Raw genomic sequence first — 15,213 nt, 5'->3', positions numbered from 1 at the left:
GCGTGGACTAGGTGGGCCGAAGGGCCTGTTTCCACGCTGTATTTCTAAACTAAACTAAACTAAATCCACTGGATTGATCAGCCAGATGAATATTGTGGCTTTAAGATTAGAGTAACAGAGTTATATGACTTGTCCGTGACTTGTCCATATAGAGTTTATAACCTTGTCCATGTTGAGAAGAGATTCCTTGTCCATGTTGAAAAGAGAGATTCACTACTCTCTTTTCACACAGAGAGTGGTGAATCTCTGGAACTCTCTGCCACAGAGGGTAGTTGAGGCCAGTTCATTGGCTATATTTAAGAGGGAGTTAGATGTGGCCCTTGTGGCTAAGGGGATCAGGGGGTATGGAGAGAAGGCAGGTACAGGATACTGAGTTGGATGATCAGCCATGATCATATTGAATGGTGGTGCAGGCTCGAAGGGCCGAATGGCCTACTCCTTGCACCTAATTTCTATGTTTCTATGTTGACCAAGTTGACATTCTAAACAAGTCCCATTTTTGATTGGCCCATAATCTTCAATACCCTTTTTATCTGACAAAATGTTTAATTCAATCAATACTTTGTCATTCAAAAATACACCAATAAATGCAAGTCTGAACAAAATTTTGTTGCATCTGGCTCACCATGCAAAATAAAATAACAAAAAGATAAAATAGATAAAAAGATAAAATAGATAATCGTGGCAGCACATTACATGGAATTCAAGAGTCTGATGGCTCGGGGGAAGAAGCTGTTGCAAAACCTAGCCGTTCTGCTCCTTATACTGTGATACCTTTTGCCCAAGGGCAGCAGAGTGAACAGTCCATGATGGAGATGTGTGGGGTCTTTTATAATGCTGTTGGCCTTAGACAAGCAACGTTTGCACGCAATGTCCCGGATTGATGGAAGAGAAGTCCCGATGATTTTTTCAGCCGTCCTCACCACTCTCTGCACGGACTTCCAGTCGGAGGCTTTGCAGTCCCCAAACCAGACACAGATGCAGCTGGTCAAAATGCTCATGCTAATCGTACCTGCTTCTATAGCTTCCTCCACCAGGTCGTTTCTAGAAAGAGGCTCTCTTCTGAATGAAAAGAAAATTGTACCTGAGACTACTCTTAAATCTCTCCCCTCTCTCCTAGAGCCTCCTCTACTGTGGGTAAAAGACTGTGAATGTCCACTTTATCCATGGCCCTCTTGATCCTGTAAGATCATTCCTAAGCCTCCTAGGCAACAAAGAAAATATTCCCAACCTATTTAAATCTCTCCCTATAACTCAAACATAGAACAGTAGAGCACAGGAGCAGGCCCTTCAGCTCACAATGTCTACACTGAACATGATGCCAAGACCAACTTGCACATAATCCACATTAGTTCTGTTTCCTGCACATCAATGCGCTTATCCAAACACCACTATCGTATCTGCCTCTACCACCACTCCCGGCAATGCGTTATAGGCACCCACCACCCTCCCCTCTGTATTAAAAAAATCTTGCCCTGCACAACTCCTTTCTAACTTTGCTCCACTCTCAGTTTAAAGCTATGCCCTGTAATATTTGAATTTTCCATCCTGGAGAGAAAACGTCGACCTTGCAATAGACATGTCAGGTTCAAGCATGTTTTTAAAAAAATGTTGAGGAATGATTGGAACTTCATCTGCCCTCTGTTATACTTTAAGTTTTGTGATTCAATGTTGGTTTAGCCAAGCACAGTAAATCCTGGGGAAATCCATACAGATACACCCTGATTAATGTTATAGCTCCAATGGCTTGAAAATGTCTTCCCACACATTAGACACATCAGCAGCAGCCAAGGGATGGATAAACTCTCATGAGTCTGCTGCCTTAACTGCTTGAACAGACATCAGTGACATTTGTTCCCTGCTACGATGTCAGATACTTGGGAAAATTATTTCTGGAGTTGTGTTTGTTTTCCCCCGAGCCTCTTTGCTGATTGTATTAGTCATATAGAGAGATACAGATTACAGATTTCCTTTATTGTCATTCAGACCGAAGTCTGAACGAAATTTCGTGCCTGCAGTCATACATACAATACATACAAGATAGGCCCCATAGCAGAAGCGTCCATGTCACGGGGCTGGAAACTGGAAGTATCCTGAGCTAATTCTGCCACCACCATCATCTATTGCAACAAGTGATGGCTTCCCACCGATTGTCACCAGAAGCTTGTGTCTATTTCAGGACGGACGATGACAGCGAGGTCAACATTTGTAACATGGAAGATGCACACGAAATAAGAAGATAGTGAGATACAGCGCGGATATGACCCATCAGCCCCCTACACATCAAGCACCTACACCAGTTATAAACTTAAGGTCATAAGTGATAGGAGCAGAAATTTAGTCTACTCCGCCATTAAATCATGGCTGATCTCTCCCTCCTAACCCCATTCTCAAGCCCTCTCTAAAGAAGGGTCTCGACCCGAAACGTCACCCATTCCTTCTCTCCAGAGATTCTGCCTGTCCCGCTGAGTTACTCCACCTTTTTGTGTCTATTTTCTCCCCGTAACCCCTGACACCTGTGCTAATCAAGAATCTACCTAATTCTACCTTAAATATGTCCACTGATTTGGGCTCCACAGCCGTCTGTGGCAATGAATTCCACAGATTCACCACCCTCAGTTTAAATTCACCACAGTTTATTTCACGTAGAAAAGGTAGACACAAAACGATGGTGTAACTCAGTGGGACAGGCAGAATTTTATTTAGTTTAGTTTAGTTTATTGTCAGGTGTGCCGAGGTACAGTGAAAAGCTTTTGTAAACGACTCCAATTTTTAAAATTCTCCCCACGTTCCCATCAACTCCCACCCAGAGTCTCCCACTCATCCACATGGACAACACCGGAGGTCAGGATCGAACCCTGGTCACTGGCGCTGCGAGGGAGTGACACTACCCTTTACCAATCACATTTGTATTCAAAATGCTTTATACGGTGATGCAGAGTGGACGTTCAATCAACGATGGGAACAATTACCGAAGGTAAAGTCAGTGAATAATTGACATAAACAAAATCCACCCGACAGGGAGGAAAACATTCTTCCATCGGTGAGAAAAACAGTGCCGTAACACTGGCCCCAAAATATAACAGGTCGAAGGAATCAGTGCATTAAAATCTAGTTTTCAACATTACATCAATCAGTTGATTGGCGAGAACTCACTGTCTGAGGCTGACTAGGAAGATAGGAAATTCTGTACGAATTATTGCTTTCTTGCTAATTTCATTGGGCTTGCCCGAGAGTGACATCCAGCAGCCGTTTGATCAAAGGTGCGTGCACATCGTGGAACAGCAAGCCGTCCACTTCCATTCCCAGATTCCCAGTTTTCCCACTTCGAATTCCATGTTTCACCAGCAACGACAGCATTTTTTCTTCCTAAAGGCAGGTGAGAGGAGAGACAAGGAAAAATCCCGTCTGGTTTGTTTGTGGAGCCGTGTGGTATGCTTGCCTTCGTTGGTCGGGGCATTGAGTATAAGAGTCAGGAGAGTCATGATTCAGCTCTATAGAATGGTTGATTTATCTTTTCCTCTCCTCCATTCTCCTGCCTTCTCCCCATATATAGCTCTATAGAATTTGATTTTAGTTTGGTTTAGAGATACAGCGTGTATACAGCGGCCCACCTGGGCTGCGCCGACCAGCGATCCCCGCACACTAACACTATCCTATACACACTAGGGACAATTTTTATATTTATCAAGCCAATTAACCTACAAGATTGCATTTGAAGTATTGTGTGTCGTTTTAGTTGCCCCAATACAGGAAAGATATGGAGCCTTTGGAGAGGGTGCAGAGGAGGTTTACCAGAATGCTGCCTGGATTAGGAGGTATTAGCTATAAGGAGAGGTCAAACACAAACTCTGGATCGTCGAAGGCTGAGGGAAGATCAGACAGAATTATATTTCTTTATTGGTACAGCTGTCAGGGGTTATGGGGAGAAGGCAGGAGAATGGAGGAGAGGAAAAAATAAATCAACCATGATTGAATGGCAGAATGGACGATGGGCCGAATGGCCTAATTTGCTCCTATAACTTATGAACATAAATAGGGTAGACAGTCAGAACCTTGTCCCCCCAGGGTGACAATGTCAAAGACTCCAGGGCATTATTTTACAATGGAAGGGGCAAAGTTCAAAGAAGGGCATGTTTTTTTTTACACAGAGGGTGTGGGTGCCTGGAATGTGCTGCCTGGGGTAGTGGTGGCAGACACAATAGTGGGATTTAAGAGGCTTTTAGATAGGTGCGCGGACATGCAGGGAATGGAGGGCTATGGATCACATGCAGGCAGAGGAGATCAGTTAAACTTGGCATCATGTTCGGCACAGACATTGTGGCCTGTTTCTGTGCTGTACTTCTTTATTATAGACACAAAATGCTGGAGTAACTCAGCGGGACAGGCAGCATCTCTGGAGAGAAGGAACGGGTGACGTTTGAGGTCCAGCCCGTTCTTCGGACCTGAAGACGGAGTCTGAAGAAGGGTCTCGACCCCAAACGTCCCACTGAGTTACCCCAGCATTTTGTGTCTCTTTGATTTAAAGTGGCATCTGCAGTTCTGTACTTCTTCATGCATGTTCTATGAAGTAATTGGAAGTACTGCGGATTTGCTTTGACGTTCTCGTGCCTCTTACCTTGAGGACGGTAGGTAGTGCTGATGTGTATCTGTCTGTTTCCGATGCCTCGGGAAACCCGGTCGCTTTGCGTAGGTAACGTTCGTGGATGGCACAGTTGTTGAGGATGTGTAGCCCACAGGCCACTGCGTAGCCAGCCCAGTTTGACACACCTGTAAAAACATTGCTATTGATTGCTTCTTCTGCTGTTTAAAGACTGGAAGGGACCCTGCGACGGTCAAGAGGAGATTTACAAGAATGATCCCCGGGATGAGTAGGTTAACCTATGATGAGCCTTTGTTGGCACTGGGCCTGTACTCGCTGGAGTTTAGAAGAATGAGGGGAGTGAGGAGGGACCTCATTGAAACATACAGAATAGTGAAAGTCTTGGATAGAGTGGATGTGGAGAGGATGTTTCCACTAAATGGGAAAGTCTAAGACTAGAGGTCATAGCTGCAGAATTAAAGGATGTTCTTTTAGGAAGGAGATGAGGAGAAATTTCTTTAGTCAGAGGGTGATGAATCTGTGGAATTCTTTGCCACAGAATGCCGTGAAGGCCAGAGAATTGGGTTAGGAGGGAGAGATAGGTCAGCCCTGATTGAATGGCATAGTAGACTTGATGAGTTGAATGGCCTATTTCTACTCCTGTCACTTATGACCTGATCTGACCACAAGAACTGGGGAGAGAAACAGCCATTTGGTGGGTTCAATCCCATTCATTCTAGAGCCCAACACTCTTCTATAAAGTAATTGAGAACCTGAGGACATAGGTTGAAGGTGAGGGGGGGGGTAGATTAAATTGTAATCTGAGAGGTAACTTTTTCACGTAAAGGGTGGTTGGTGTATGGAACGAGCTGTCGGAGGCGGTAGTTGAGGCTAGGACCATCGTAACTTTTAAAAGCAATTAGACAGTGGAAGGAACTACTGAAGAAGGGTCTCGCAGTATGGTGTATTTAATCATGGCTTATCTCTCCCTCTCCCTCTCCTGCCTTCCCTGAAGAAGGGTCTCGAACCGAAACGTCACCCATTCCTTCTCTCCGGACATGCTTCCTGTCCCGCTGAGATACTCCAGCATTTTGTGTATCTCTTTGGTTTAAACAGCATCTGCAGTTCCTTCATACACACAGTATTAAAACCTCCTTGCTCATAATCTATGCTTTGGTTAAAGGCAAGCAGCCTCTTCCTCTGTCTGACGAAGGGTCCAAACCCAAAACCAAAATCTCCAGAGATGCCGACTGACCCCTTGAGTAACTCCAGCACTTTGTCTCTTTTTTTAAATAATCCAGCACCTGCAGTTCCTTGTTTCTACACATCTATACCTAGTGGTCTGCTTGGCAGCCCAGATACTTACTTTACCAACTTAGGCTCCTCTGCTGCCACCTGCAGGACATGCACACCAAGGCCCCTTCATTCCTCAATACTTTAGGAAGTAGAGTCAAACATAGAGTGTAACATTCTCTGTGGATGCCTTTGACTTGTCAGATGCTTCATAGAAAATAGCAAAGTACTTCACACCTATCAAGATCTAACACACACATGGCAGTCACGGTGGCGCAGCGGTAGCAAATGCAGCGCTGGGGACCCGGGTTCAATCCTGACTACGGGTGCTGTCTGTTCGGAGTTTTATGTTCTCCCCGTGACCTGCGTGGGATTTCTCCAAGATCTTTGGTTTCCTCCCACACTCAAAAGACGTACAGGTTTGTAGGTTGATTGGCTTGGTAAATGTAAAAATTGTCCATAGTGGGTGTAGGATGGTGTTAGGTTATGGCCATGCAACACCATTGATGTTTACAGTGCATACAAAATACAATTCACTTTATGCCGTGTATGTTAGATCTTTGCAAAAACAAAAAAAAGTTTTTATCAAATCTCAACAAAATTAAGAAGTATAGGGAGGAACTGCAGATGCTGGTTTATACCAAAGGTAGGCACAAAATGCTGGAGTAACTCAGCGGGACAGGCAGCATCTCTGGATGGAAGGAATAGGTGACGTTTCAGGTCGAGTCTGAAGAATTAGCCCATTCTCGATCCAAACCTCATCATTTCCTTCTCTCCAGAGATGCTGCCTGTCCCGCTGAGTTACTCCAACATTTTGCATCTATCTTAAGAACTATTGGGCCTTGCTTCCTTCAGTCAGTGTGATCCATGTGGGGTATATTAATATGCTAGAGCAGTTTGATATCAAGAAGGAGCTGGTGTTGGGTTTCTTGAAGAATGCTACGGTAGATAAGGTACGGTAGATGAGACCCTGGCATCCATCCCAAGATAACTTGGGATGGATGCCAGGGTCTCATGGCATCCATCCCAAGTTATAGAAAGAGGAGAGAGAAGAGACTGTATACTCTGGAATTTAGACGGATGAGAGGGAATCTTATTGAAACATATAACATTATTAAGGGTTTGGACACGCTAAAGTCTGGAAACATGTTCCTGATGTAGGGGAAGTCCAGAACCAGGGGCCACAGTTTAAGAATGAGGAGTAAGCCATTTAGAACGGAGACAAGGAAACACTTTTTCTCACAGAGAGTTGTGAGTCTGTGGAATTCTCTGCCTCAGAGGGCGGTTCTCCGGTTCTCTGGATACTTTCAAGAGAGAGCTAGATAGGGTTCTTAAAGATAGCGGAGTCAGGGGATAAAGCAGGGACGGGGTACTGATTGGGGATGATCAGTCATGATCACATTGAAGGGCAGAATTGCCTACTCCTGCACCTATTGTCTATTGTCTAATACAGGAAATTTGGGGCCGGTGAACATACATAGGTTACTTACTTTTGAAGGAGAATGGGCTAATTAGGTACCTTGAGTATGACCTTGCCCATAGCACATCATGTCTTTCAAGCTTGTTTGATGAGGCGATGAAGGTGATTGATGAGGGTAGGGCAGTGGATATTTCTACATGGATTTCAGGAAGGCATTTGACAAGATCCCTCATGGTAGGTTGATCCAGATGAAGCTACACGAGATCCATGTTGACTTGGTAGTTTGGATTCAGAACTGGCTTACACATAAAAGTATGCAGGTCGGATGACTGTAGTTTAGTTTGGAGATACAGCACGGAAACAGGCCCTTCGGCCCACCGCGTCCGCGCCGACAAGCAATCACCCCATACACTGACACTATCCTACACACCAAGGACAATTTATATTTATACCAAGCCAATTTACCCATAAACCAGTTTAAGAAAGAACTGTAGATGCTGGTAAATCGAAGGTAGACAGAAAATGCTGGAGTAACTCAGCGGGTGAGGCAGCATCTCTGGAGAGAAGGAATTGGCAACGTTTCAGTCTCTACCCAAAACGTCGCCAATTCCTTCTCTCCATAGATGTTGCCTCACCCGCTGAGTTACTCCAGCATTTTCTGTCTACCTTGCCTATAAACCTGCCGTCTTTGAAATGTGGAAGGAAACCGGGGTACTCGGGGAAAAGCCACGCGGTGACGGAGAGAACGTACAAACTTCATACGGCCAGCACTTGCACTTAGGATGGAACCCGGGTCTTCGGCACAGTAAGGCAGCAACTCTACCGCTGTGCCACCGTGCTGCCCAGTGCTTACTGCTGGTGGCTGTACACTTTGCTGGTGGCTGTACACTTTCATCTTGCATTTGATCCCCAAAGCGCAACACTTCACACGTGCCCAGAGTAAAACCCATCTTCCAGCTCTTTGCTCATGAAAGGTAGACAAAAATGCTGGAGAAACTCAGCGGGTGAGGCAGCATCTGTGGAGCGAAGGAAATAGGCAACGTTTCGGGCCGAAACCCTTCTTCAGACCCTTAGCTCATGACATCTGTTGATTGTGACACGTATAAATGAATTGCACTAAAATGTCAGTCTGAAGGAGGGTCTCAAACCAAAACATCACCCATTCCTTCACTCCATAGATGCTGCCTCACCCGCTGAGTTTCTCCAGCATTTTTGCCTACCTTGGACTAAAATGTAGATGGGTCGGTTTGTAAGTTTGCAGAGGACATAAAACTTGGTAGAGTTTCGGACAGTGAAGAAGGCTGCCAAAGGATACAGCGGATATTGATCAGGTACGGACAAGGGAGAAGAAATGGCAGATGGAGTTTACTCTGAGCAGGTTTGAAGTGCTGCACACTTGGGTGGTGAAAGTATAGAGTTAATGGCAGGACCTTTAACAGCATTGATGAACAGAGTGATTTTGATTAGTACGGGTGTCAGATGTCATGGGGAGAAGGCAGGAGAAAGGGGTTAGGAGGGAGAAAGGGGTTAGGAGGGAGAGATAGATCAGCCATGATTGAATAGTAGACTTAATGGGCCGAAATGGGCTTCTGTTCTTATTACTTATGATCTTATGCTGATCTTGGGCTCCAAGTCCATAGCTCCCTGAAAGTAGCAACACAAGTAGATAGAGTGGTAAAGAAGGCATATGGGCATGCTTGCCGTTATTGGTCGGGGCATTGTACAGGTCATGTTGCAGCTTTATAGGACTATTGTTAGGCCACATTTAGAGTATTGTGTGCAGTTCTGGTTGTCCCTTTACGGGTAAGATGGGGAAGCTTTGGAGAGGGTGCAGAAGAATTATATAGGAAGAAGGAACTGCAGATGCCGGTTTATTCCAAAGATAGACACATAGTGCTGAGTAGATCAGTAGATCAGGCAACATCTCTGTAGAAAAAGGCAGGTGATATTTCGGGTCGGGACCTTTCTTCAGTCTGAAAAAGTGTCCCGACCTGAAACGTAACTCATCTATTTTCTGCAGAGTTGCTGCCTTCCCCATTGAGTTACGGCAGCACTTTGTGTCCATCTTTTTCAGAATGATGCCTCGAATTGAGGGTATTAGCTTCAAGGAGACATTGGACAAAACTGGACTATTCTCTGTTGCTTCGGAGCTCGAGTGAAGATCTGATAGAAGTATATAAAATTACTCTGAATTGAAGGAAGTTCGGCGAGCCCCGGCGGGCCAAAGAAACGCTTCAAGGACAACATCAAGAACAGTCTGAAGAAATTCCACATCACATCGAGCAACTGGGAGCACATTGCACTGGACAGGCGCTCCTGGAGGAAATCCGTGCAGGAAGGAGCTGCACGTCACGAAATGGAACTATGCCGTGTCACAGAGACAAAGCGACAGCACCGTAAGGAGAGAGAGAAGGGGGCTCGACGACTACCAACCACCACCAGTCTCCACTGCCCACGTTGCACCATGGTGTGCGGCTCGGTCTGTACAGACATCTGCAGACCCATAAGTAGACAACTCTATGGAGAGGAGGACAGTCATACTCGTTTCGAGTGACCGCCGATGATGATGATAGAAGTATATAACATTATGAGAGTTACAGATTGGGTGGACGGTCAGAATATTTTCTCCTGGATGGAAATGTAAATTACTGGAGGACACAGCTTTAAGATGAGAGGGGGAAAGTTTAAAGGAGATGTGCAGGGCAATTTTTTATAAAAAACACATACTGTGGTGGTATCTGGAACATGTTGCCAAGTGTGGTGGTGAAGGCAGATACATTTGTGGCATTTAAGATAGGCACATGGATATGTAGGGATATGTAGGGATCATAAGCAGGCGGAAGAAATTGGTTTAATTTGGCATCATGTTCAACAGACTCTGCGGGCTGAAGGGCCTGTTTCTGTACTCTTCTATATTTATGCCTATCTTTAGTTAATGTATATGTTACAGAGATGTGTGTAAATCTCCAAAGGAAAAGATTGTAACCTCGCTCTAACCCAAACAGTGCTAATGCACTACAATGAAGTGTGATTAGCTGGGCAAGAAACCCCTTGGGTTCACTGAAAATAACCCTGTTCCATCTCCCACGGCTGCTGCAGGCATCCGCTTCAACTTCAAACCTGAGAACAATTTTTGCTTTCTGCATGATTCCCATTTAATGTTTCCCAGGGGTGGTTGGTTAGTCTGAAGAATTTCTGCACAGAATCACAAGCAGCTCATCACTGGACTGTGAACACACACGGAGCAAGCCTCCCTCTCACCCACCCGCCCGCCTGCCTCCATCCACGCCCCTCAACCAAAATTCCAGTTCCAAAACAATCTTAGATTAGACTTATTAACTTCCTGGACAAGCGTCGCAGCTGGTAGAGTGGTTGCCTCACAGCGCCAGAGACCCGGGTTCCATCCTGACCTCAGGTGCTGCTTTTTGTGTGGAGTTTGCACGTTCTCCCTGTGACCGACCGGGCGCTCTGGTCTCCCCCCACATCTCGACGATGTGCCGGTTTGTAGGTTGACTGTAAATTGTCCCAGATGTGAAGGGAGTGGATGCAAAAGTGGGATAACTTAGAACTAGTGTGAACGGGAGATCGATGATGCCAAAACCTACCAAGGGAGAGACTCTGAAATCATTAAAGGGTCTGTCCCACTTGGGCGTCATTTGCGCGTCATTTACGCGTCACGACACACGACGTGTGTATGGTGCACATTACACGCGCATGGTGCGTGGTGACGTAGGCAGTGACGCATGGCTGCGCGTGGCGCCTCAGGTTTTGAGCTGTACAAAATCTTCGCACGCCATCTGCGTGACACGCAAATGATGTCCAATTGGGACAGGCCCTTTACAGTGAAATCCCCACCCAAAAATGTTCGCAGTTAGAGGATATTTGCCCTCTGCTCATCCTTGCACTCCAAAACTCCGAAACATTTCAGAGTTCAAAACCCGACGTGAAGTAGCATAGTTGCGTTGGCCACTTTATAAAAAACTTTCCTTTTTAAAAACAAGACAAGCCTCACAGAAGAGAGAGAGAGAGAGAGAGAGAGAGAGAGAGAGAGAGAGAGAGAGAGGGGATCTTATTGAAACGTATAAAATTATTAAGGGTTTGGACACACTAGGGACAGGAAACATGTTCCCGATGTTGGGGGAGTCCAGAACCAGGGGCCACTGTTTAAGAATAAGAGGTAAGCCATTTAGAACGGAGATGAGGAAAAAATTCACACAGAGAGTTGTGAATCTGTGGAATTCTCTGCCACAGAGGGCGGTGGAGGCCGGTTCTCTGGATGCTTTCAAGAGAGAGCTAGATAGGGCTCTTACAGATAGTGGAGTCAGGGGATGTGGCCAGAAGGCAGGAACGAGGTACTGATTGTGGATGATCCACTATGGACAAACTGGGGGACCTGGGACTTCCACACTCCACCTGTACGTGGATAAATAGCTTCCTGTCGGGTCGCAGCCAGAGAGTCAGAGTGGGCCATCACACATCCACGGCCCTCAGCCTCAGTACCGGCTCTCCACAGGGCTGCGTACTGAGCCCCCTGCTCTACACCATCTACACACATGACTGCACCCCCGCCCACCACAGCAACACCATTGTCAAATTTGCGGATGACATTACAGTGGTGGGACTCATCTCCGGGGGGGACGAGTACGCCTACCGGGATGAGGTGGAGCAGCTGACAGTGTGGTGCGAAGAAAATAACCTGCTCCTCAACACCTTAAAGACAAAGGAAGTAATAATAGACTTCAGGAAGAACAAAACGGACATGGTACCATTGACTATCAGAGGGGACTGTGTAGAGAGGGTGGCGGATTTCCGCTTCCTGGGAATCCATATTGAGGAGGACCTGACGTGGAGCGTGAACACCACTGCGCTGCTGAAAAAGGTCCAGCAGAGACTGCACTTCCTGAGGGTGCTCAGGAAGAACAACATCACTCAGAGACTGCTGCTGTCCTTTTATCGGTGCTCCATTGAGAGCATACTAACATACTGTGTATGCGTGTGGTACACCAGCTGCACAGCGGCTCAGAGGAAAGCGCTCCAGAGGGCCATTGACAACGCCCAGAGGATTGTCGGCTGCCCTCTCCTTACCTTGGAGGACTTACACAGTTCCCGCTGCACCAAAAAAACCCAGAATATCATAAAGGACATTTCCCACCCCGGACACTCCCTGTTTGAACTGTTGCCGTCAGGCAGACGGTACAGATCTACAAGGACAAGGACGAACAGACTAAAAAACAGCTTTTACCCCACTGCTATAAAAGCACTAAATGTAGCCGCCAAGGAACGCAGGGGCGATACAGACTAAGGGACTGTGGTAACTGTGAAATCGACAGAAGGATGGAGGGTTGGGTGTGTATGCGTGCTTTGTTCGTGATATTTATTTAGTTGTTTATCTTTATTATTTTACCGTGTATGTATCGTTAGCTTTTAGAAATGTTTGAATGCTGCACTGACTGCCTGACATTTTAAATTTCGTTGTACATGGTCCATGTTACAATGACAATAAAGAAACTATTCTATTCTATGATCACATTGAATGGCGGTGCCGGCTCGAAGGGGTCGAATGGCCTATTCCTGCACCTATTGTCTATTGTCTAATATCCCAAAGAAGCTTTGGTGACATTTAGCTGAGAGCAACTTTTATCACACAACGTCGTTTTCATCACAAATTCAATCCAACATCATTGAGAAAGTGGACGTTAACTTTGTGAAAATGGTTTGTGAAAAAGAAATAAAGTATTTCCAAGTTACTTTGGTAAAAATTGAATTAGGAAAGTAACGGAAATTGTGCCCAGTAATTACCTGATCCCCTGGTTGCCAAACACTTTAACTCCCCAATCTGACCATTCTGTCCTGGGCCTCCTCCATTGTCAGAGTGAGGCCAATCGCAATTTGGAGGAACAGCCCCTCATATTTCGCCTGGGGAGCTTAAACCCGTGGTATGAATATTGATTTCTCTGACTTCAAGTAACCCTTGGGGTGGGAGATTGCAACCTTCACGTGGTCCACCCTGTTGTGATGAATGCAATCAACCTGGGGTGCACAAATGGAAGATCAAACAGAACAACTTTAGGCTGCGCACACCATACGCAAGAAGAAGTTACCCTTGTATTCCCTCTCTCTCCGTCCCTCCTGCACCCGTCTTGTTAGCAGCTTCAAAATCGTCTTGTTGAGTCTCATTGTCTGTAACTCTTTTTCACCCAGCCCACAGCTAACAATGGCCTGCTCCTTCATCATCGTTACTTTTCTGAATATCTTTAATTCATTTGTTCTATATCACTCTCTATATCATCGTCTATATCTCTCATTTCCTTTTCCCCTGACCCTCAGCCTGAAGAAAGGTCTCAACCCAAAACGTCACCCATTCCTTTTCTGCAGAGATGCTGTGTCCCGCTGTGGTACTCTATCTTTGGTTTAAACCAGCATCTGCAGTTTCTTCCTACAAATTAATGTTCTCTTGCCCAAAATATCCCGTTTCACGATTTCAACACCGTGTTGCCTCAGGATAGTAGTCATCATAACCAAAGACTTTTCCCATCCAGGTCATTCCTACTTCTCCCTGCTGTTATCAGGCATAATGTATAGAAGCTTGAAAGCGTGCACCACCAGACTCAGGAGAAATGACTTTTGCCTCTCAGTTGTCAGGCTTCTGAGCGGCCCTTCCATAAGCGAGGGTGCTGTCCGATTCACCTCTACCCCATTGCGGACATTGGACTTTGTCTGTGGAACTGATGCGCTACAATGCTGAGAACTATGTTCTGCACTCTGTATCTTCCCCTTTGCTCTACCTGTTGTACTTGAGTTTGGCTTAATTGTATTTTTAGTTTAGTTTAGTTTAGAGATACAGTGTGGAAACATACCCTTCGGCCCACCGAACCAGCGATCCTCGCACAGTAACACTATCCTACACCCATTAGGGACACATTTTACATTTTTTACATTTACAATTTTTACATTTACCAAGTCAATTAACCAACAAACCTGCACATCTTGTATTTATAACCATAACCATATAACAATTACAGCACGGAAACAGGCCATCTCGACCCTTCTAGTCCATGCCGAACACATAATCTCCCCTAGTCCCATATACCTGCGCTCAGACCATAACCCTCCATTCCCTTCCCATCCATATAACTATCCAATTTATTTTTTAATGATAAAAACGAACCTGCCTCCACCACCTTCACTGGAAGCTCATTCCACACAGCTACCACTCTCTGAGTAAAGAAGTTCCCCCTCATGTTACCCCTAAACTTCAGTCCCTTAATTCTCGTGTCATGTCCCCTTGTTTGAATCTTCCCTACTCTCAGTGGGAAAAGCTTTTCCACGTCAACTCTGTCTATCCCTCTCATCATTTTAAAAACCTCTATCAAGTCCCCCCTTAACCTTCTGCGCTCCAAAGAATAAAGCCTTAACTTGTTCAACCTTTCTCTGTAACTTAGTTGCTGAAACCCAGGCAACATTCTAGTAAATCTCCTCTGTACTCTCTCTATGTTTATATGTATTACTACATTTATATGTAGTATTATGTGCTTCATTGGATAGCACGCAAAAACAAAGCTTTTCACTGTGCCTCGGTAGAAATGACAATAATAAAAAGGGCAGACAAAAATGCTGGAGAAACTCAGCGGGTGAGGCAGCATCTATGGAGCGAAGGTTTCAGGTCGAGACCCTTCTTCAGATGTGGGGGTGGGGGGTGGGGGGTGGGAAGAAGAAATGAAGAGGTGGAGACAGTGGGCTGTGGGAGAGCTGGGAAGGGGAGGTGAAGGAGGGAGAAAGCAAGGGCCACCTGAAATTGGAGAAGTCAATGTTCATACCACTGGGGTGTAAACTGCCCAAGTGAAATATGAGGTGCAGCTCCTCCAATTTGCGGTGGGCCTCACTCTGGCCATGGAGGAGGCCCAGGACAGAAAGGTTG

The 15,213-nt window shown here is 45.7% G+C and overlaps 1 protein-coding gene across 4 annotated transcripts in view; it reads right to left on the bottom strand.

The window, feature by feature from the left end:
- Positions 1 to 1,955: 1,955 nt before the first annotated feature.
- dglucy (D-glutamate cyclase) overlaps positions 1,956 to 15,213 on the bottom strand; it is a 62,012-nt gene continuing 48,754 nt past the window's right edge. For all 4 annotated transcript variants that reach the window (XM_055640224.1, XM_055640222.1, XM_055640225.1 and 1 more), the window contains 2 exons: positions 4,619 to 4,770; positions 1,956 to 3,369 (listed from right to left, as the gene is read on the bottom strand). In XM_055640224.1, the coding sequence (XP_055496199.1) occupies positions 3,217 to 3,369; positions 4,619 to 4,770 (305 nt within the window). In that variant the 3' untranslated portion in view covers positions 1,956 to 3,216. The remainder of the gene's footprint in view (positions 3,370 to 4,618; positions 4,771 to 15,213) is intronic.

This window comes from Leucoraja erinacea, chromosome 9 (genome assembly GCF_028641065.1).
Source record: "Leucoraja erinacea ecotype New England chromosome 9, Leri_hhj_1, whole genome shotgun sequence".
Classification (NCBI taxonomy): Eukaryota; Metazoa; Chordata; class Chondrichthyes; order Rajiformes; family Rajidae; genus Leucoraja; species Leucoraja erinaceus.
The sequence above is the reverse complement of the archived record's forward strand: the minus strand, read 5'-3'. Positions and strand labels throughout refer to the sequence as shown.